The following is a 23,060-nucleotide window of genomic DNA, read 5'->3' on the forward strand; positions in this document are numbered from 1 at the left end:
AAATTAAAAGAGATGTCAGAGCCAGGGAGCGGAGGCTGATGGCACTGTAGATTTGTGTCTCTATTTCACCTGTTTGACACATCCTGTAGTGACTTGTGAACAGGGGTAGGAATAGCAGCACATGCTGGCAGTGTGAGCAAAGTGTGTGCATGTGTGTGCATGTGGGAGACAGAGGGAGCGTGGGGGACAGAGGGGCGGGAAGGGGGGAGTGGATGGACCATTAGAGTGCAAACACAGAGACATTCCTGCAATAAAATACTCGTCTGCTGAGAATCGCAGTCTGGAAGGGATGGTGGTGATTTAACAAAAGAATTCTCTAAAATGTTCCCTGGTGCTAATACTGTTCTTAATAATATGAAGAGGTTTTGCCAGGAAAAGGAATAAAACCGTCAATTGGATTAAAATAAAAAAGAAAATAGGCACGGCATGTTTGGGTTTTTTTTAAAGCACGCAGAGGGAAAAATGACCTTTACGACGGTTTTGTCATTTTGAAAAAAATGCCTCATTCTCTGAATTTCCCCGGCCAGGCAAAGGTTGTTATAAATGGTAGGTAGGGAAAGCAGAGTGTGGCAATAAAGGGGTTAATCCACGGAGCACAGAGCCATCTGGCTGAGCTGGTTTGTTATAATCGAGCAGATTATGTTCACGGGACTCAGAGTTTAAGGCTCCTCTCCCATAGAGCAACTCTGCACAACCCAAGCAGACCAACTTTGGGACTTTGAATGAACGTATTTACATCCACCTTTCTCTTCATGTCGACTTTTCTGGAAACATTCACACGGATGCCATGGTTACTCCTACCACGGTAAGGGAAATTTGACGTTTTCTAATGGGGTCCTAAGAGGGCGGGGAGGGGAGGGAGGGAGAGAGGGGTCCTTTAAAGAAGTATAATGGGGAGGAGGTGGGGGTCTTGTGAGCGGTAGATGTGTCCCAAATGTTGGCTTTCCCATTGTGCCTCCTCCTTTCCTTCACCCATACTTGCTCCATAGTTTGTTCCAGTCTTGAGGTTCCCCTCTCCTCCTGCTCCTCACGCTGTTGTTCGGGTCCTTGGAAAAGAAAGCGGCATAGGAGAAATGCGAGGTGCGACGGGAAATCTGATTTAAGAGGCAAAAGCAAGAGGAGACTTTTCGTTTTGTCTCAAGAGGGAAACCAAGCAAGTTCAGATGTAACAAAAGGGGGGTGAAAATCTTGACCCTGGATTGCAAGAACCAGCCTCAGCACATGTAGCACGCTCGCCCTCCGGCAAAGTTAGAGCCCTTGACAAGCAAAGCCAAAATTCCCAATTTCTAGACCTCGCCTGCCGCAGGTAACCAGCTTCGTATTTTGTGTGTGTGCCAGACACTGGAAACTCTGTCCATGACCTTTGAATCAATGCTCATTCCCCTCAAACCCAAACACCGAATTCTCTGGGAAGAGCTGGAGATCAAAAGATTCCCTGCACATCTGTGTCTAGGTGAAAAAAAAGATACACTCGCTCTGTGCTGGAATGGCAGGGAAAGTAGTCTTACGTTGCAGCTCCCAGTGTTTGGTGAGTGCCTTCTAGGAATGCAGCACACAACTAATCAACAGAGATGCACATCTAGAGAGCAAAATAGAAAGCTGTTTCTCATCTAAACAGCTGAAATGCAGCTTAAAGCGTCAGTTACTGGCGAGTCCTTATGGAGACACCAAACTGCTCTTAGCCAAGAGGGGAAAAAGTCCTTGAATGGTTTAGATAGTTTTCTGATCAGTTCTTAATCCTTCATTAAAATAAACGGGAAAGCTCTGTGCTGGTCCTATCTCTCGAACTATAAATATGCGCTATCTGGAGAGATGGATATTTTGGATTGAATAGGGCTGCTATGTGCACATTCTCTGGTTTCTATATTGCAAAACCAGTTATTTAGAGATGACTCTGTGTGTGTGTGTGTGTGTGTGAGGGGGGTTGCTTATCCCCCTCCCCCCTTTTTAAATAGACAGGGATATGTGTTGTATGGTCCAGACGATTGCTGTGAGCTACAACCTTTCAGAAAATACTCTTTGCTCTCAGGCTCTTGTGATTTGTTACATGAGGAGTGCAAATGGCATGTAAAGTTTTGCCTTTGCATTGTGCCTTCAGGAAAATATCCAGACAAGTAGGAGAGGCATTCTCAGGCGCTGAAATACCTGATATGTGCAAGCTTGCAAGTGGAGAAGTGGCACAAGAAGCATCTATAAATGGGATGCAAGGAAAAGGGAAATCTAACAGTAAAAAAAAGAAAAAGAAGAAGGAAAAAAAAAAAAAAAAAAAAAAAAAAAAAAAAAGCTTTGCCAGACAAAAGCAGCAGAGAATGGAAGAGTTCAGCATGGTCCCAGCTGCTGGTAGTAAAAAGACTGCTCTGAGATACACGTGTAAATACCAGGGGCTCTGTGTGTGAGCACGGAACAAAACCCAGGCATGGCTGCAGGTGGTGGAGCCAAAACATGGGGAGAAGAGGAGGTACCAGCAGAGCCAGGAGGGGAGTGCTTTGTGTAGAAGGGAGCTACATGTTGAGGTATGCGAAACACGTAGGTTTGAGGGGTTTTGTTTGTATTGTTCTGCTGTGGGTTGAGGTGTTTTTCTCTTCAGGGAACAAAAAATGAAATGGCGCGTATAAATGTAGATTATTACTGGAGGGACGGTGTTATACAGCAGAAATAAAGTGCTACATGTGCATTGTTGTGCACTGGGGTAATAATGGCAGGTGAGACATGCAAAGGTGGTCAGCTGGAAAGGGAAACTGCCGCACACCAATTGGAAAAAGGATCCTTGTGGGTTGCAGAAAGTTTAGGAGCTCGCAAAAGGAAGTAACACTCAAGAGAGATGGGAAAAGGTACAGGCTGGAGGATATGAAAGGGACATACAAGGATGGTAGGGTCTGCAAGGGGGAGGTTGGGTATGGAGTGGGAGGGGAGGGAGAAAGGTGAAAGCACAAAGGATGTTTGGAGGAGGAGTTAAAATGTGAACTATTGGCTATTTGGAGAAAGGTATGGAAAATAATCAGCTACATGATGCTTGTGGGGGGCGTCAAAAGGAGACACCTTTGATTCTGTCAAGAAATGGATACGGGGATGTATTTACAAGGAAGGTATCAGAGTGTGAAAGGCAAGGCTTGAATGGTGATGGAAACATGTGCTGAGAACAGGAACACAGAGGGAAAAACGAGCTGGATGGAGATAGGGTGTAGTGATGAGAAAATGGTCCTGTAAGTGTGTGAAGGGGTAATTGATTAGAGAAATTTCAGAGGAGGATGGAAGCCTGCTGGAGTGTGCTGCCTTGACTGCAAGGGAGAGACAGAACTGGGGAAAAAGCCGTGAGGAAGTGGTGTGAGGAAATCCAAGAGAATGGAAATCACAGGGGAAGGATGAACTGCAGTGAGGATATAAAGCCATGGCAGGTGTTGAGCAGCACAAGAATGAGAAAAAATTAAGGAGTGTAGGAGGCATGAATGAGGATGAAATGAAGAGCTGTGTTTTCTGTAATGCCTAGGAAAGAGGTGGTTAAGGTTTACAGAGCAAGAGAGTGGAGAGCGAAGGGAAATTTGGGGATGTGTTTCTTAGTAGGCAAAGAGATGGAGTGGTGCAAAGGCACAGTGGTTTGCTCAGCAGAACTCTTTACTGGGGAGTAGGAGCAACAGAGGGAAAGAACAGGCAATAAGTTATAGGGGAAGCAGTTGGGGCAAGGAACGGCAAGTAAGGAATAATGGGAAGACTGTGGGAGGAGGAGAACATACACAAACAAAAAGGAGTGATTTTCTGTTGCAACAGACATTAACAAATGTGTTTATATCTCTGTGGTAGGTACTGGCTGAGTGAAACAGCAAGAGGGAATGGAATAAATGTGCTGGTGGAGAAATGACTAAAGATATAAAGAGGTGGGAGGAGAAGGAATGAGAGGAAAAAATTACCTGGAGGGCCATATAAGCCACATGGCTGTGCTAAGGTCAGAATTAAAGTGTGAAATGTGTGGGGAGGCGAGTGGAGTTGGGAGCTGTAGGGCATGAGGTAGAAGTGGATGGGAATGACAGTTCCTGTTACAAGGGGTGAGGAGCCAAGCGTGGGTTGACACAGAGCGGTGTGGGAGCCAGGAAGGGACCTGTCAGACTGTGCCTGCTTGTAAGGGCTGTGCAGGAGAAGGTGAAGGGAGGGAAAAGTTGTGTCTGATAAGAGAGATTTGTGCACACAGCATGCTTGAAGGAAACGAGGGAAGTACAGGTGAGGATTCCAGACCTGGGCGTGGGACCTGGGAGAAGGAAAATCGCTTATGGGGGAAGGAAGAGTGATGAGGAGTGAGAAAAAGTTTATGATGGTTTAAGCCATCTGTTGTTATCTGCCTCTTGCTGTGAGGGAGGCTAAGTGTGCAAGGGGCCCTAGGTGCATGCAGTTCACCAGGAGAGCAGATTGGGAGTTCAGTGCAAGGGCACAGGTAAATCCATGCAGACCTTGGTGATAGGTGCATGGAAACATGAGATGCTGGTTCTGTGTGAGGACCAGGGGTGACTATGTTCTGTGGGTGCTGTGCTTGTGGGACTGGCAGAATTGCAGGTGATGAGGACAATCCAAGAGGAAGCTGAAACTCTTGAGAGATGTGTAAGAGCCCTGGATTGCTTTGAAGGGTGAAGGCCTGTGTGGAAGTACTCAAGAGCCATCCAGGAGGTTGTGCTGATGGGCAGGATGGCTACCAGAGGCTCAGGGGAGCACCAGGTGTCCACTGCCCTCGTGGCACAGCTCTCCATGTTGAAATCACTGACGTAAGGCCGGCACCAGGAGTGAGTTTCGTGAGTGCAAGGAGAGCAATGTTTGCATTGAGAAGGAGGGTAGGAAAGGATGACTAACCGGGAAAATGGTTTGGTGCGTGGGTAGCGATAGGACCCGACGTGCTCTGGATGTACCTGCCTTCTGCATGACTTTCACAGCAGGCAGGCTCTCCTCTAGAGGTTTTTTTATGAAGAATTGCTGAATAATCCTTAGACAATCCCAGTAGATTTAACTACAATACTTCACTTTCACTACAGCTTCATTCAGAAGCGTACCAACGCACCTTATTTCCACACATTAAAACCTCTGGATACTGCTGCTGGCACAAAAGGTTTCTCTGGGACAAGTTACCAGGGCTCTTGGATGAACAGCCATTGGGCTGAAACACAGAGAAGGATTACAGATGTCAGCCAAAGGAAAGAGGAAAGCACTGACTTTCTCCATGGCTTGAAGCAGTGCTGGAGTAATGTGCAGTTGGTTGAGGGTAGAAAACATAGGATACATCTTGGGTGTCAGAGAGGAGCACTGGGAATTTATTTCCCCTTCAAAACAATTGCATTTATCGACAACAGCTGTTCTTCAAATCTGGTCTAAAAGCATCTTCAAATTGTGTGGCTCACCTAGGACTTTGGTTCTTCTATACTCAGTAGGAAAGTGCTTGTTTCCACCCATAGCTGGTGAGAAGATTGTGAGGAATCCTGTGGGACTTGACCTGGAAGAAGTCAGTCTGGTCACGCAGAACCTCTAAAGTTAAAGATTGAAGCCTCCAAGCCCAGACCTTAAATTACATCAGACCCATGAACCATGGTTTGTAGATCCTTTTTCTGTTAATTGCAAGGACAAGTTCCCTCTAAAATAAAAGCCAGCAGCCTGTGAAATGATAAGCAATTAGTGTTCATGCAGCCATAGGTTGTGTTGGAAACCTGCTGTTCTGTTTTTTACACTGGTTTCCCACTGCAGAATCCAGTTCAACTCTCCAGCTGGATAATTTTTCCTGGCAGTTCCTGCAGCTGGTTGCAGTCTGTGGGAAGCACCTTTCTTCTCTGGTGGGAGAGAACTTCCCACCATGGCAGGCTGAGGGTGGAGGGGATGGTGGAGCAGTTGTCCATGAGGGGGAGATGCAGTCTCAGACATTGGGATTCAGCTGGGCTGAAACCACACACCACAGCCTGCTCAGCCCACTGCAACCAGTGCTCCCCTGGCCTCTGACCACTCTGCTCCCTCCACTAGGAAAACAAAAAAATCAAACAGTGGCATCAACCTGTCAGCTGGCTGAGAAAAGAGAAAGGGATCAATGGATTGTTGCAGGAATGGGAACAAAGCCAGCAAGGGCAAACGAGCTGTGCTAAGTGTGGAGAACATGGGGCATTGATGCCTGCCTGGACCCTTTGCAGCCATGACACAGCCAGAGAAATCTGCTTGCAAGGGGCTGGAACATCTGGGTGTCCATGCAGATGTTTGCCTGGCCATGTGTCTGTGTCTCCTGGTGGTGTCCAGGAGCAGCCAGTGGGAAGGGATGACGGAGGGGGATGGCAGCTGTTGCTGTGTGGGAGACTCCTGGTGCATCTGTAAGTGGGGGATGTGGGGATCAGTCACTTTCTGAGGGGACAGATGGGATGTACATGTGAAGGGACAAGCTCTAAGGGTGAATATGGAGGGATTTCAAGGTTGTGAAGTGAGTGCTAGAGGGAATATCCACGGCTATGTTCCTGATTGTATCATAAGTCTTATGTCCATAAGGGAAGGGGAGTCCTCTGCAGGAAGACTTAAGGGAGATTATAGTTCCCAAGGAACTAAAAAAAACTCCTTTGAGCTTCCAGTTCAGTTCAGAGTCTCCTTCTCTCCTTCACATGGTACAAAGCAAGCCAGGAAAGGTGGCCCTTTCCCTCAGGGCATCAAGCACTTGAAAGGTCTTGAAAGGTCACAGCAGGACCATGTACTCCTCCCTCTCTAATCTTTCCCTGCCTCTGCCTCCTATCCACCTCTTCACACACATGAGGAAAGCTCTTTCCCAGCTCAACCTCTTGGTTTGTGTGTGGAATTCCCACCTGAGGGAATGCTTGAGGAACGAGTAAGGACACTACAAGCATGGGGAAGGCTGTGTGTCTGCATGTAGGAACAGAGTTTTCTGGTTGCCCTTTCATGCTCAGATAAGGAGCCTGTTGGTTGCATCTGGATGCTCATGGCAAGGATGGCAGGGTATATTCCGTGTTTCCGTCAGGCAGAGTGTGTGTGACTCATTGGGAGTCACCTCTCGCGTAGCCGCGAAAACGCGCAGATCCTGTGGAGCAAAGTCCACTTGTGTTACCTGCTAAAAAACCTGCACCAGAGGTGATGAAAACACTCTGGAAAGATTGCAACCCACGGGGTGAGATTTGCAGCACTCCTCCAATGTTTCCTGTGTTTCCAATCCGCGTGTTGCCCTTAATGGAACCACAGCAATAAACGTGCTTCTTCTCAGCTGCTCTTTCACACCTTCCAGCAATAAATTCCTGTGTTTTGATCTGACCCTGCTGTAGATTTTACATGTTTTATCTTATATTAGCTGAGTTAGCATGTGAGAATCTAGTTAATTCAAAAATATATATTTCTAGGCAATTTTTTTACAAAAAATTCAACCGCATTTGCCAAAAGTCTGAGTCGATACAGTCAGAGGTAACTCACAGGGAACTGTAGAGCTGCAGAAGGAAGAAGTACTTTGTACTCTACATGAAATCAGGTTGTGAGTGTGAAATTTAAGCCCAGCCACTTCTTTTATAAAGCTCTGTGATTATACAAGTTTGAATACAGCATTGTCTCCTGTGACTTCTGCCTCACCCAGGAGATGGACACACTTGCAAGACAAAATCAGCTCCTGTCCCCTCCAGAGACTGGATTTGGGCAGTATTTGGTTTCTGCTCCAAAGCAAGATGAGATATTTTGGCTTTTAGGAGTCAAATATAGACCTCATAAATCTGATGGAGACCAAACCAGAGTTGTTAAGAGGGAGACATCATTTTGTGTGCTGAGGGGTCTTTTCTGAATTTGTACATTCAGAAGTTAGAAAATAATTACCCACTTCAGTGTTTTCAGCTCCTGTGAGAGGTAAAAATATTTCCTCTACTGATTTTTCAAACAATTTGCACAGTCAGATTTTACATGGCTGGCTTTCCAAATGGATGATGCAGATAACTCCATAACATTAAAAAAATCTCCCTGAAAGGATGATTTTTCTTTGTTGTTTATTCATATTTGCACGTTATCCCACTCAGATCCCTTAAAATCTTGAGCAATTTTCCTTCTCTGTTATTGTTTGCTAAAGATATAGTTTACATATTTGACTTAAGCTGTCCTTTGTTTAAGCTCATTCTTTTCTTGCAGAGTTAATATGATTTTTGTCCTCTAAGCATATTCTTCAATTTCTTAATTATGTTTTTTCAGTTTTCTGACTTCCCTCAATTTCCTCCAGAACTTTGTGGCAATAGAGCATTCAGGAATAAAATTGATGTTCCAAATCCAAAACCAGGAGACCCCTTTCCTGTATTTGCCTGCTTTCTGCAATTAAACTGACTTTTTGCGCTCACTATTTTTCTCCTTTGTGTCCCTCTTTTACTATAAAAGAACTTCTATCTAATAAATCCAGCACTAATTCCTTGTTTAAATCATGGCTAGCTAGTTTTCAATATTGTATCTTTCCAACTTCCTCCCTAACATTTAAAACAATTGCTCTGAATTGATTTTTCCTAGACATATTATCTTAGGCATTTCTCCTCTGAATCTATTATTTTCTGCCCATTTTTCTAGCAAATATCCATCCTTCTACATGGCATTTTTTTCTATCCTTTCCATTCTTTCTATCCATCTACAGTCCATTCCTTCTCCCATTTAATTTTTCTTCAGCTTTACCCTCTAACACTTTCAGGCTGAGATGATTTTGAGGTCCTTTCCAGCCCTACCCATTCTATTTTTCTGTGATTTTTACAGAGTAAAACTCTTTATTCAAGAAATCAAAACCATCTCATCATACAGGGACACCTTTAGGAAATATTGCATCAACATATCTTTCTTCCTAGACATGGTCTAGATGTACTTAAGAACAAAGTATTAATATATTTATACAAAATATATTCATTAATTAATCTGGCCAAAGCCTTATGCTTTCTGCTTAGAGAAAATGTCTGTGCTCAAACTGCCTTTCTGTGTTCCCTTGCTGTTTAAAATGCCTTTTTAAATCTGAAACACTCAGGAAATATGTTTAGTTTTTCTGTTGAAAGAAAAACCATCAGAAGCTCTGAGAAAATAAAAACAACCTAAATACTACTGCAAGATGAGATTGGGGAGGAGTTTTGTTGTTTGTTGTTGTTGTTTTACCAAAACAAAACAAAAATAAACAAAAAGCTTCATGGAGTTAAATCTTGCCCTGGGAAGCTAAAGCTGCTTTTCACATCTGCTAGGATAGGGAGTGGTCTCCCTTGGAAAAGTTTGCATTTTGGGGAAACAGAAATGTTTTTAAAGTCCAGTGATTTTTTTTTTCTTGTCTTTCCTCTAGCAGGAAATTTTCCTGGTTTACATATATGTATATATACATATATACATACATATATATATATACACACACACATATATATGTATATATGTATATATGTATATTTTTTTTGTCAGAGGTTGTTCTCATTTGCCTCATTCCTCTGAAATAAAAATTGAATTTTCAGCATCATCTGTTCTGTGAACCACTGCTAAGCAAATCTCATTGGTTTAGTTGTCCTTTGGAAAGTTCATTTGTTTACCTCAATCTTTCTGAGCCTCTGGTTCAGACTGTGCCTTTCCTGACTCTGGTTTGACACCAGCACTTCCACTGATCCCAATGCATTTCTTATTTACACAGGATCAGGATGGAAACCCACCTGACTGCAGGTCAAATTTTGCTCTCACTTGCACCCAGGCAATCCTACTAAAAATTGTGAGGCTGTAACTTTGAATTTGTGTCTTGGGGTTTGTTTTGAGGGATTTTTTAAAAACATATATGCACATCCAAAGCATTTTACTATGTTGAGCCATAGAAATCAGAGAAGGGGAGAGAATATGCCTACATTAGATAAGTGGTATTTTGATTGAAAAAATTACAACAATTTTTTTTTAATTTTTGGTTGGAATTTTTCAGTTCCTCAGAAACCAATAAATCTCAACTAAGTCTTTGTGGACACCAAAGTTTAAAAGTCTTTCAGGCTTCTTCTTTGCTCTAAACTCTGTGTCCTTGTTGACCCATCCACCAGCCATCCACAGACCAGGGAATTGGAGCTACAAGGACAAAGCCAATAAAGCACATTAAGCTGGAGAAAACAAGGGCACGATGCTTCTGCCTCACAGGGGACTCTTGGCCTTAGGAGGCAAAGAGAAATTCCTCAGGACTGGAGAATTAAACCCAAAAAAATCCATCTCTAGCACAGTCTAATATCTCCTAATACGGTCTGTGGCTCTAAGATCCCAGCCAGCCAGATAGAATATTCTTCAAAGCTCTGTCATGTCTAATTTTAAATTCATCAAGTGACTGGGCTTCCACCACTCCACTTAAAATTTTCATACCATCCCCCATGCAGCTCGAGTGCCATTCATTACTACAGGATTGAGTGCTTTCCCATGGGCAAGTTGTTAGCAACAACGCAGCCCTGGGTGGCAGTTGGACAGCTGGCAAGAGACCATTTTAGACAAGAGGTTTGGCTTCAATTTTATTTTTTCCTTAGTTAAATTATAGCCGTTACCTTTTTATGATGGCATTCTTTGAGGGAGAAGTGAAAATAAAATGTGTCATTGTTGAAAGTAACATGAAATATTTTTAATAAATAACTTGTTCTGGGAGAGCAGATCTTTTTCCAAAGAAATGGTGAGGCCACACCTTGAGTCCTGGACCCAGTTTTGGGAACAAGCACAAGAAAAATATGGAGGAGCTGGAGCATGTCCAGGGAAGGGAAGGGAGCTGGGGAAGGGGCTGGAGCACCAGGAGGGGCTGAGGGAGCTGTGGGGGCTCAGCCTGGAGAAAAGGAGGCTCAGGGGGGACCTTGTGGCTCTGCACAACTCCCTGACAGGAGGGGACAGCCGGGGGGGTCGGGCTCTGCTCCCAGGGAACAGGGACAGGATGAGAGGGAACAGCCTCAAGCTGTGCCAGGGGAGGTTCAGGTTGGACATCAGGAGGAATTTCTTTATTGAAAGGGCTGTCAGGCACTGGAATGGGTGCCCAGGGATGTGGTGAATCCCCATCCCTGGAGGTCTTCAAGGGACTATAAGCCTGTCACTTGATGCTCTGGTCTGGGTGACAATGTGGAGATTGGTCACAAGTTGCACACGATGATCTGGGAGGTTTTTTTCCACCCTCCATAATTCTGTGGTTCTGTGAAAAGCTCAGTAGCATCTCCTCAAGGTGATGGGTGTGTCTGTAGCCTGGCAGCAACCTGGACAGTGTTCCAGGAGGTAACTCCATACAAATTACCAGATCTGCACCTCCAGGAGGTGACTCCATACAAATTACCAGGCCTGGACCTTCCCTCATGGAGAGTCTCCAGATCCTCCAACCTATTAGCTACCTTATTTCTGCTTGGATGGCAGTGCAAAGCTCTCCAGGGACACACTGCCCCAGGACACCCTGCAGGCTGGTGTTAGGACATCCTGCTGTGTGAGGCAGCTCTGGTGGAGCAGCAGGGACAGCAGTTTATGAGCCAGGAACATCCTGCAGGGTGAGCACAGGGGACAGTCCCCTGCTCCAGCAGGTTGATAACAATGAAGCTCCACTCAGGTGTTCAGACTGCTTGGTGAGGCACTAAGCTACAGCCTTTTTCCAGCTCCCCCAGGACAAGATGATCCTTTAGGATGACTGGAATCAGAACTCTTCCTGGTCCTCTGCAGGAATCATAGAATGGCTTTGGTTGGAAGGGACGTTAAAAATCACCCAGTTCCACCCCACTGCTGTGGTCAGGGACACCTTCCACTAGTCCAGGTTGCTCAGAGCCCTGTCCAACCTGGCTTGGAACACTTCCAGGGATGGGGCAGCCACAGCTTCCCTGGGAAACCTGTGCCAGGGCCTCCCCACTCCCAGAGGGAACGATTTCTTCCTAATATCAAACCTAAACTTCCCTTTTCAGTTTGAAGCCATTCTTCCTTGCCTTGCCAATAGTTTCTGATGAAAAATCCCACTCCAGCTTCCCTATATCCCCTTCAGATAATGGAAGGTGTTCTGAGGTCTCCACACCCTTCTCCTCCCCAGGCTGAACAGCCCCAGCTTTTCCATAGGGGAGGTGCTCCAGTCCTCTGATCAACTTCCTGACCTCCTCTAGACTTGCTCCAACAGTTCCATGTCCTTCTTCTGTTAGGGGCACCAGAACTGGCTGCAATATTCCAGGTGGGGTCTTACCAGAGCAGAGTACACATGTGCACCACAACCTTCCTTCAGCCAGCTCCATAAATTCAATTATTTTCATTTTTATTCATAAACACCCTAAATATTTTTGGCTATTTACGGAGATTTGTTTATTCTAATTGCTTTCTGAATTTTTGCCCTGATTAACTAATTTATTTGTAACAATACATGGAAACTTATAGACTGCAAAGAAGCATGCAAAATTATTTCCTGGTTACCTGGCAGATTTCCACTGATGGATTTCACTTTGGGTTTTTTCCATCTTTTCCCATCCATCAGCTTCTATTTTCCTCCTGCTGAATATTCTTGAGCAGCCAGTTGCTAGCTCTGGAGATAACTAACTTAACAGAGGCCTAATTCTGACCCCACTTACATGGAAGAAGCCTAATGGCCCCCTGGGGAATAAGTTCATCTTGAGGCAGTGAAAATTTAGACCAGAGTCAAGACCTGAGAACTCAACAGAGAAACTATTGCCAATAGCCAGGGAAATAAGAGTGGTTGTTTCTACACACACACACACACCAAAAAAAATAAAAAAAAAAAAAAAAAAAAAAAAAAATAAAAAAAAAAAAAGTTTTTTTTAATGTAGAATCAGTTTTCCAAATCCAAACTAGGAAAGCAAAATTCTGGTCTGACCTGTCAAAAAATTATCTAACCACAGTCTGGTACTGCTCTTGCTTGTTTGCTTCCTTGCTTTTTTTTCCTCCTCTCTTTTTGCCAAGAAGGTGTTGGTGAGGTGACTCCGGCTCTTTCCATTTTTCCACCCATGAAATTCCTTCTCATCCAGATGAGTTATGTCAGACCAAATCTGAAAAATGAAACCCGGCGTCCTACCTTTGATCTGCGGCAAACAATCCCCGGTGCCATCGCCAGCCTCCCCCAGGAATGCGCTCCAGAGCAAAGGACTTGTAAAGAACCTCAAAGATACTTCTAAAACCATAAAAACGTTTTAGCAATTTTGGGTTTTCCTCCCTTTTTTTTTTTTTTTTTTTCTCGCTGAAAAGGAACAGATGGGAACAGAAGTAAACTCTGCCATCTGGAAAGGCTGAAGGATCGGTATGAAAAGAGCCAGGTGTCAAGTTTGTTCATCACCAGCCCAGCTTTGTCAATTATCAACATCAAAACCTTGTCTCAGCAAGGGGCTGAATTATACTAAAGATAAATGATTTTGCAAACCATTTTTTTTCTGTATCTTTTTGTCACCTAATTGTTCAACTATTTTGAAAACTCCAGTTCTGAACAGAAAAAAGGAAAGAAATTAATTCAAAGTTTTACTTCTTATGCCACAGGAAATTGTCTGCCTTGGTCTTTCCTATCTTCCATTGAACACTACAGTCTGGATTCTACTTAAAGTCCATTAGCTCTGTCATAGCCCTTTAATATTATGCTAAATTGAATTTATATATAGGTAATTTGAACCTTGTTCTTATAACAGTTTGAAATGGAAATGGAGCACCTTTCAGTGGGAAATCAGAAGCACAAAAACCATGATGGTGCTGTTCAGTCTCTGGAGAGTGTCTGGATCACTGAGTTTTTTGCTTTAAATATAGAAAATTCTGAGTGTAAGTACAATTTTATATGTACATATATGTATTATATATGTGTGCATATATATGTGCACTAACTGTACACAGAACAGGACTGAAGATGTCTTGTTCTTTCTCTGATTAGATTTTTGGTTTTTAATTTTGTTCTATTTACATTTCATTTATGAGACTTGACAGCACCTTTGGTTTTAATCTTATTATTATTGTAAGTGGCTATTCCTGCTTTAAGCTTCCTACTGAAGGACATTTGAACAAATAATTTCCCATCTGCATACTAATGAGACTGATAATACAGTGCCTGAAAATTACAAATAAGGAACCTGGAGTGACAGGACAAGGGAGAATGGCTTTGCACTGAAAAGGTGAATTTAGGTTTGATATTAGGAATAAATTGTTCCCTGTGAGGTTGGAGAGGCCCTGGCACAGGTTTCCCGGAGCAGCTGTGGCTGCCCCATCCCTGGAAGTGTCCAAGGCCGGGTTGGATGGGGCTCTGAGCAACCTGGGACAGTGGAAGGTGTCCCTGCCCATGGCAGAGGAGTGGAACTGGATGATTTTTAAGGTCCCTTCCAATCCAAATCATTCTGTGGTTCTGTGACTCTCTCATATATATACATAGACATCCAACAGTTCAATATTTCATTTCTTCAGACCCGCATGCATGCTGAGTTTCTTGGTAAACACCCCCAGCCTTCTTTTGCCATCTTTTGCAGAACAATTTTGCTTCTTTTTTGCAAAACAAATCTTTCCAAAAGCCAGAGCTGCATAAACTGGTGCTGTTTTTTCCACACATAATGCAATCCTTGATGCTTCTTTTACAAGTTGGCTCTGATTGCCTTTTGTCAAATTTTGCCTGTAGTCCTCAATTATCTCCTGTGTCTGCATATTTCTATGGGTTTGTGGTTTGGTAACCCAGTCAGCTATGATTGTCTTCTGTTTTTCCTCCAAAACATGCAATTTGTTTTGTTTCTGATGTGCAACCTGGCAATTTTTCCCTTTTTTTTTTTTTTCCCTCTCTAAACATAAATCATGAATCTGTAGTATTCTTTTTTTTTCTTCAGTTGTCTCTATGCCCCAGCACCATCTGAGTAGATGAAATCCACAAGCTCCCCTGAAATTTCCTGAAAAGGAGTCAAATATGTTGTATAAAAAAGGTTTCTCCCAATTTATTTTTCATCTTTATATGATGCTGATACCTTTCAAAATTTCTTTACCACCGTCTTGTTCTTCTTCTCCTGATACCATGATAATGAAATTAATCTATGACCTCTGACCAAGCCCTCAAGACAAAAAAGACACAATTATTACTGCTGATGTCCTTTTTCAATGTGTTTTTATTTTTGTGAGAAAGCAAATTCTTGCTTGAATCCCTTCTGTTTGACTTCAGCGAAGGTTAGGCTCTTTGAGGACCTTTGGCATCTCTATTTTCTCATCATGGTCTTTCTTCTCTTCATGCTTTACATATGATCTTCTTTTTCTCATTTTTCTGCTACAATCCACTGTGCCTTGGTGAGAGTTAGACAGAAATAAGACAAAAGAAAAAATGGAATTGAGGGAAAAGGCATCACTGCATTTCTCTTTTAAAAAGACTGAAATTGAAACCATCTTTAATGGTTAAAATCAAGGTGGGGTTTTTTTACAAAGTTCTTTAGAGGCACAGAAAAAGAATTGCTTTATCAGACTTCTGCACTGCATCTCCATCTACTTAAGCAGATGATGATTTAACAGTTTTGTTTACTTGCCTTCCCATTTCATGAAAGACTTTTAGTACCTCTGACCCTTGGTGTGTTCCCTTCTAGATGTTTGTACAGATTTAGTACAATGGTTGTCTTCACCTCAGAATTCCTTCTTTGCAATCAAAATTGTGTCAACATTTCTTCAACTGTGCTTCTTTTGCTCTTGACAATATCTAATTTCCTTGCAATAGAAGTTTTTCTTCATGTAAAAAAAAGAATTTAGAAAAACAAAAACCCAACAATAAAGATACCCCAAACTTTAAACTGCAGCCTAAAATGTGAATTTAAAGCAATTAAAAGTAAGGGACCTTAAAGATCATCTTGTCCCAACACCCTGCCATGGGCAGGGACATATTCCACTATCCCAAATTGTTCAGAGCCCCAGCCAACCTGGCCTGGGACACTGCCAGGGATCCAGGGGCAGCCACAGCTGCTCTGGGAAACCTGTGCCAGGGCCTCACCACCCTCACAGGGAACAATTTCTTCCCAATATCCAATCTAACCCTGCTCTCTGTCAGTGTGAAGCCATTGCCCCCTGTCCTGTCACTCCAGGCCCTTGTCAAGAGTCTCTCTCCATCTTTCCTGTGGGTTCCCTTCAGGCACTGCAAGGCCACAGTAAGGTCACTTCTCCAGGCTGAACAATCCCAATTCTCAAGCAATAACTGCATGGCTAATGAATATTTCCATTCCAATAAATGTTTTTATATCTATTTTGTTATCGTACCTAATTTTTAACATTTATTTATAAGTAACTGGGAGCCAGACTTGACTGTCTTTATGTTGGCAATTTCTGGAAGGGCAGACACATCTTATTTCTTTTTATTTTTGTGCCTTCTGATGGTCACTTGCCCTGAAATAATTCAAAGACTACCTTCCTTTCTAGTTCAGAAGGAAGATCAATCTATTACCCAGTTTAATTTTATTTATTGCATGTTGCAGTGAGGGAAGCACTTGTTCACTGTGATCTTCAGTGCTGACAGCCCAGTTTGTACAGTCCTCCTACTTAGTGCTTCTGTAAACTCAGCAAACTCAGAGGCTTATACTGAGGGCCTGATACTGGAAAAGAAATGCAATTATCTGACTTGCTGATCAGTCCAGCTGTTTCAGAGGGATCAGCAGTTCCTGAGAGTTATAATCATGCTATAGGAGAGGAGTGGGACCAAAGCTTTCAGGCTCTTTCACAAGCTGGAACTTGCACTTGCACGGAGCTTTAAGTGAGGAAATTCCTTTCATCACCTGGTTGTAGAAGGGTGTGCATCTGAAAAATGCAGCCCTTCTCACTGGGCATGAGTATGTGGGTTTTTTTCCCCCAAAGAAAAAGGTCCTGCCTTTTTATCAGGTGAGAATCTCCAAGTTCCACTGAAGATACCAGGTGACAGAAAGTGCTCAGCACAGAAAAATCCCTTAAAATCCTTAAAAAAATAATTGGAGCAGCCTTACCCTGTGTGTTTGAACTGCCAGGTCATACTAGGATCACCTCACTGGGATATGATTTTTTATTTTGAGACCTTGCTCTGCAAGTATCTCAGGGTGAGAATTTGCCAGGCAGTGGTCTGCCCATGTCATAATGAATTCACACCCAAATCTGTGTGAATGAATAACTGCTTTAAGGAAGATTCCTTGAGCTGTAATTAGTAATGCATTGCTAGAACCCAGGTACTGCACATTTAAATACTCATCCACTGGCTCTTATTAGTAACACATTGCTGAATCCCAGCACAGCCTTCTGACATCAATTCAGTTCTTGATTCACTCACTCATTCATTCACCGTTTCTTTTGTTTTGGGGAGCAAGTAGATTTCTTTTTCTTTTTCCATTTATACACTCAGCTCTTGGGGTATAATCTGATTTCCACAGATGAACAGAACATTTCTGAGGGATTTCAGTTGAAACAGACTTAATTTTTCATGGATCAGGTGGAAAGCTGTTTTGGCCTCTGTCTCCAAAGCACCACAATATAAATTCTGTGGACACATTGATACAAACCACCTTTCTATTTACACATAAAAATTCCTTTTGTGTCGACCTATGTAGTTTCAGCTTATAGATGATTCCGTTGCTTTAAGAAAAAAAAAAATATTAAGTACATTTGAGAGAACAGAAACATTTTTTCATTAACAGAAAAAAAAATAAATAAAAATTGCCAGTGGTCAGTCTCCCTTTTTAATTTGCTTTCCATAATCACTCCTTCAAGCTCATGCACTTCTAAAGGGATTTCGGACTTGGATCTGAGGGTTGTCATTGTCAATTTGTAAAAACAAGTATCTGTATGGGGACTGCTTGAAAGTGGAGGCTCTTGGAGAGGATGGGACAAACCCAATCCACTCATTTAGCAGAACAGCCTGACATTTTGGAATATCCAGCCAAGCAAGGAATAAGGTGACCAGGACCAAGCACCAAAAGAGACACATGACAGAACTTCTCCCCTTTTCTAAGAGGGGACTCTGCAGATTTTCAGGATTCGGGAATCTTTGCTTGCAGCAGTTGGTAGGAGCTCAAAGAAGAGGGAAAGGAGGATGAAGAGTTGCCAAAACAGGCTTCAAAGTGTCTTGCTGTGACTCTGACCAAGTGCTTATGACAAACTGTCCAGGAATAAGCTCCAGCTCAAAAAAAAAGCAGTCGCTTCGTGGAGGTTGTTTGGCATGTCTGCCTGAATAACAAACACACTGGGATGGTGGCAGGGCTGTCATAATTCACTCAGAACTAGTTCTCAAAGCTGAATTTCACCCTTACAGAGACCCAGCTTTGAGCTCTTCTTTCTCTTAGGGCCTATTTTTCCAAGTCTTAGTCCAGCCTCCTCCCCAGTCTTGTAACAGAGTCAGCCTCAGACAGAAGGAAAAAGGGGAATTCACTGAATATTTTAATATTTTTGACATATTCATTGAGTTCCCCACACCTCAATGCTCTGCATTGATCCAGTGATATCTGGGCCATGTGTGGTGGTGCCAGCAGTTTCCAAATTTGTGCAAATACCCATGAAACATGGCTTGTTATGCACAGCTTGGCAGTTCAGTGTAGAGAGTCTGCCAAAAGGAGACAGGAGCCTTATCAGAAGGAGACAGGAAATTCTCCAGCAAATTTGGGAGTTGACTTTTGAGCTGGGAGTGTTGACAGGCGCAGATCCCTCTGTCTGGCAATTATCAATTCTTCCTCTCATAACTACAGGGAAAATCCAAGTACCTCGAATTTTGACTGGGCAGGAGGTGTGTCCAATACCTGCTTCTCCAGAGCCTTTTATTCCTGCAGTTCTGGTTCTGACCTCAGCCCAAGAGTGCAAGGGTCACACGTCCCTGCTCCAGAGATCTCAGAGCAGCTTTTGTTGCTGATGAAATGAAAGATTTCCACCCAAACGCAGTAAAAGTTTCTAAGCAAGTCTGACAAAACTATAGCCTTGCCAAAATGTGAGTGCAGCATTTAATCTGGATTTAAAACCTTGCCTAGGAAATGTGAAAGGTGCTGCTACAAGTCAGCAGGTTGGTTTCTCTGTCAGGTGTGTGTGGGTTTTTTTTTCCTTTACTCAGCCATACCTCACTTGGCTCTGCCAAGCACCTCTGTTGCTTTGATTAGCTCTAGCCATGAGGATGTTCATCTCTTTGTTTTAGTGTCCTGTAGGATTGCTTCAGCACCAGACAATGCATTCAGACACTGATAGGAGTAGGATCGGACACAAGGTGAATGACAAATTCTCTTGAAGTGGAAAACTTGCTTGATTTTCTGCTAAATTATTCCGTCCCTATTGGCAGTTTGCTATTTCCACAGACTTGGCTCATAAATATTGGATGTCTGCCTAGCTGGGAAATTGCATTTCCATTTTCAACACCTGCTATGTGCTAGACTTCCATGGAAGTGCTTAGCTGGCCCTCTGCAAAGAGGGGGTGCTTACAGTTAGTGTCGTTACCTGGGAGTGTTTTTAAAATGTGCCTAATTCTCACCCCAGTTTTACCTTTCCAAGACAACCCCAGTTTTCTATGAATTTTGGACTACTGGTGAGATTCTTACCAGATTTTTTGCTGTTCTTACATCACCATAACTCAAGCAGACATAAAAGATTCCCTGCTCTTCCCTTACAAACCCAGGCTGGGATATTCCTGGCTGATGTCTCCCTCCATACACAGCTTGCACAATGTGCTTTAAGAAGTGTTTAGGAAGAGACAATGTTTGCATTTCATGTATAGAGGCCACCGAGAATCCAGCAGATCCACTGAGGTGTTATGTAAACAGAGGATATTTATGATAATCCTAATTATACGCCCTTGCATAGAATTATTCATGGAAGCTCAGAAACCGTCGTTGCATATTTTGTTTACCAGATCTCAATAACTATTTTAGTAAGACAGACAGGCTCAGGGCTAAATGCATTCCCTGACAGGCTGGCAAACCTGGATTTCTGCCCATGCACAGCACGGGTACAGAATCAGTGTCATAGTCTGGGTTTTTCTTACACAATGAGGCATAAACAAGCAAAGGAAGAAAAAAAAGTTTTTAAAAAACTTAAGGCAGTTGTTTTGGTGGTAGTTTTGGGGAGATTTTTTAAGATCTGTTATCTTTTTGCTGTCTAGTGAGTTTGCAAAGACAATGAATTCAGAAATAGGCATTAATGCAAAACTTGAAATAACATATCACAGTGTTTCTCTGCAAGTTTTGTCATTTATTGACCATAAATTTACAAATACATTTTTGTACATGAAGCACACCTCCCTCTCCTCTTGCAGCAGCCCTAAGAATCTCATAGAGTAAAAGATTCAATTAAAAAAATCAGACAGAATCATTAATGGAGATAAAGAGATCACCATTTTCTTACTCACAAGCTCTTCTGTGTAAAAAAATGTCTGTTTATCCTGTTCTCAGCAGCATCCAGTGATGAAAATTTCATGTTTTCTAAGAAACCTGTTGCTGTTAGAAAGACACCCTGTGCCTGCCTGTCTGGTCATTCAGCCAAGCAGTTCTTATCTTGCTGCACTGTCATGTTAAGAGAGACAAAAATCTGTTCTGGCCACTTGAGCTCCTGGGGGTTTGGCTCATATCTTAATTTTCCCCTCATGAAAAAATCACAAAGAAAGAGAGGTACAAGTGCAGGTCTCATTCTGCAGCAAGGCTGTTTTAGTAACAGGATTTGGCTGGAAATTTGAGACACATTTGCTGAACAGCTCATTGATGCTTTCTTGAATCTTAGGATCTCTTACTTTCAGTTGCACCATTCATCTCCCTCCACAGGTTGAAATACTTGAGATCCCTCTCTATTTTTATATTTTTGGTAGTGCTGGATCCAACAGCACCATGCAAAGCCTCACCTGCTGCTTCTTACAGCTTCATCATGTAGGCAAAGTTCCTCCTCCATCTGGTACAACCATGAAAAATAGAAGGACAGAGTTCAAATGACTGATGACCAAAGTGGCAGGAGATTCCTGCACTTAATGCATTTGTTGCTAAAGCCTTCAAGTAAGGGTTTAACTTACAGCTGGCGGAAGAATAAAGATGAAAATGCAATTTCCTGCCTCTCAGACTGAGTGAAATACACCTGGGAGTGAACAGGACTAGGGAACACAATTGTCTGGAGTCCCTGAAATGAAGGCTGGGTGGCACATTAGTTTTGCTGCTTTTTGTAGGAGCACATTTATCTGCTGTGTTCTTTCCTCTGGGCTCTGCTAAAGGTTATCACTGCCCCAGCTTTTATGCTAGTTTCAAACATTTCTGCATTAATCAGCAGAGATATGGCACTGAACTTTCCCTTTAAATGTCTGCATATTTACTGTCTTGCATGACATATGTATATATCATTACTGGATGTTGATAAGAACAAACGAGAAGGAAATATTTAACAGACCCAAACAAGCACTATACTTAGCATATGATTTATGGCCTTAAAATGGACTCCAAATGCTAGTGGTGGGAGCCTTGTAAGCTGCATGTGCAGTATTGTGCTCTGCATCAGCACTTAAAAAATGAAAAATTAAGCATCGGCTCCATTTACTTGGGCTACAATGATTATCTTCAGTGCTTTATGAATTACTGAGGTGTGCTTATGTGCCAAGTAAAAGCAGACTAAAAAAAAAAAAGCCCAAACACCTACAAGAAAACTCCTCTCTCCACTTGTCAAGCCCTTTTGAGTCAGAGACCAACATGTGCTTATGCCATCACAGTCTGGATAAGGCACGACAGAGCATTGCAGAGTACAATGAAAACAAATTAATTCGCTGGGAAAGTCCTTTGCAGGTCACTTCTGGAAGGCAAAGAAAGTGATCTCCATGTTCAGCCCTCTCCAAAATAATCACCCAGCAGCATTTCAGAAGGTCAAGTGGCCTCAGAAGGAGGTGGAACCAATGGAAAAACTTTCATCTGTGACAGCAAACACTGGGGATTTAACACATAATAGGGCTGAAAGAGAGGAGTTTTCATACAAAATGAAAGCCCAAAGAGAGAGAACCTGCCTTCAGAGAAAGCAAAATGTACTATTTCTTTTCTGACCTCTCTGAAAGCAAAGATATTAGAACCCTATAGACCAATCCAGGTGAAGTCAGTGGGGAGATTCCTAAGTATTTTGGTGAATTTTGGGCTTATACTGAACTTTTGATGTTTCATGGACAGGCTGCTGGGATGTGAGTTGGAGGGAACCAGTCCTGTCCATCTTATTCCAGAAATTAGGCAAGCAGTTCATCACAGATCCAAGGGTTCATGGCCTGCTTGTGCTGTGGAAAAAAAATAAGAAGGCTTTTGGGATGCTGAAAATTTTCTTTCTCTCTCCCCTTCCCTTTGTGAACTGGAAAGCAGGCTCAAAGCAAGGTAAAATGTTGAGGCAGATAGGAATCAAGAATAAGCTATGCTGGCTAGTGCTTGGGGAGACAAGAAACATCGCTGAGATGGAGTGTTTACAGAAAAAAAAATCTCACAGCTCATATTTGTATTATGCATTTATACATTCCTGGAACTCAATTTTATAGGGTTTTTGATTAATGGCTGGGCTGCAGTTCAGCTCCAGGCCTACTGAACTTACTGTACTGGAACTGAGCAGGACGTGCACAAGCCAAACATGAGCACTACTATTGGACTTGCAGTGATTTAAAGGTGGTTCTTTGCTCAAAGGCATTGCTGGGGTGGCTCTGCTTATTGTACACGTAGAGATCAAAGTCAAAGCAGGGCCTCTCAGCAGCCTTCTTAAAATCAGAGCCAGGGATGTGTTTGTCTCAGATACCTCCACAGCAGAAGGGCTGGAGGACAATGAAAAGCACTGTGATCTCCCCAACACCTTTACAATAAAGCAGGTGCAGAGCTTGTTGATGTATGGATTCTCCTAATTATATATTTATGTCACTTCCATCACAGTATCTTCCAGGAGTGTGGCCAAAATGCTCCATTTTCCTTGTGTTCCCACACTGTGGTATTTGACATTAGTGCTGTTTCTCCCACACTTCAAAGGAAGACATCTGTGGTTATGGCTGGCAAATGCCAGCTTAATTGTTGATTATCATGGTGATGCAGTCAAAGCAGAGGTGGGAGTCACTTGGTTAAATACAGTCCTTATGGCTATTAGGATTTGTGAGGTGAAAAGGGATGCCTCTAATTTATTATTGGTGTGCCAACTGGAGTCAAATGAAGGCAATGTGGAAAAAACAACTAAAAAACAACAACAACAACAACAAC

General features: G+C 42.8%; 1 protein-coding gene across 1 annotated transcript in view; it reads left to right on the forward strand.

The window, feature by feature from the left end:
* Positions 1–287: 287 nt before the first annotated feature.
* NTF3 (neurotrophin 3) overlaps positions 288–23,060 on the forward strand; it is a 46,848-nt gene continuing 24,075 nt past the window's right edge. Inside the window, exon 1 of the mRNA XM_083860405.1 lies at positions 288–805. Coding sequence (XP_083716531.1) covers positions 788–805 — 18 coding nt within the window. The 5' untranslated portion in view covers positions 288–787. The remainder of the gene's footprint in view (positions 806–23,060) is intronic.

This window comes from Zosterops lateralis, assembly GCF_965231275.1.
Source record: "Zosterops lateralis genome assembly, chromosome: 4".
NCBI lineage: Eukaryota > Metazoa > Chordata > Aves > Passeriformes > Zosteropidae > Zosterops > Zosterops lateralis.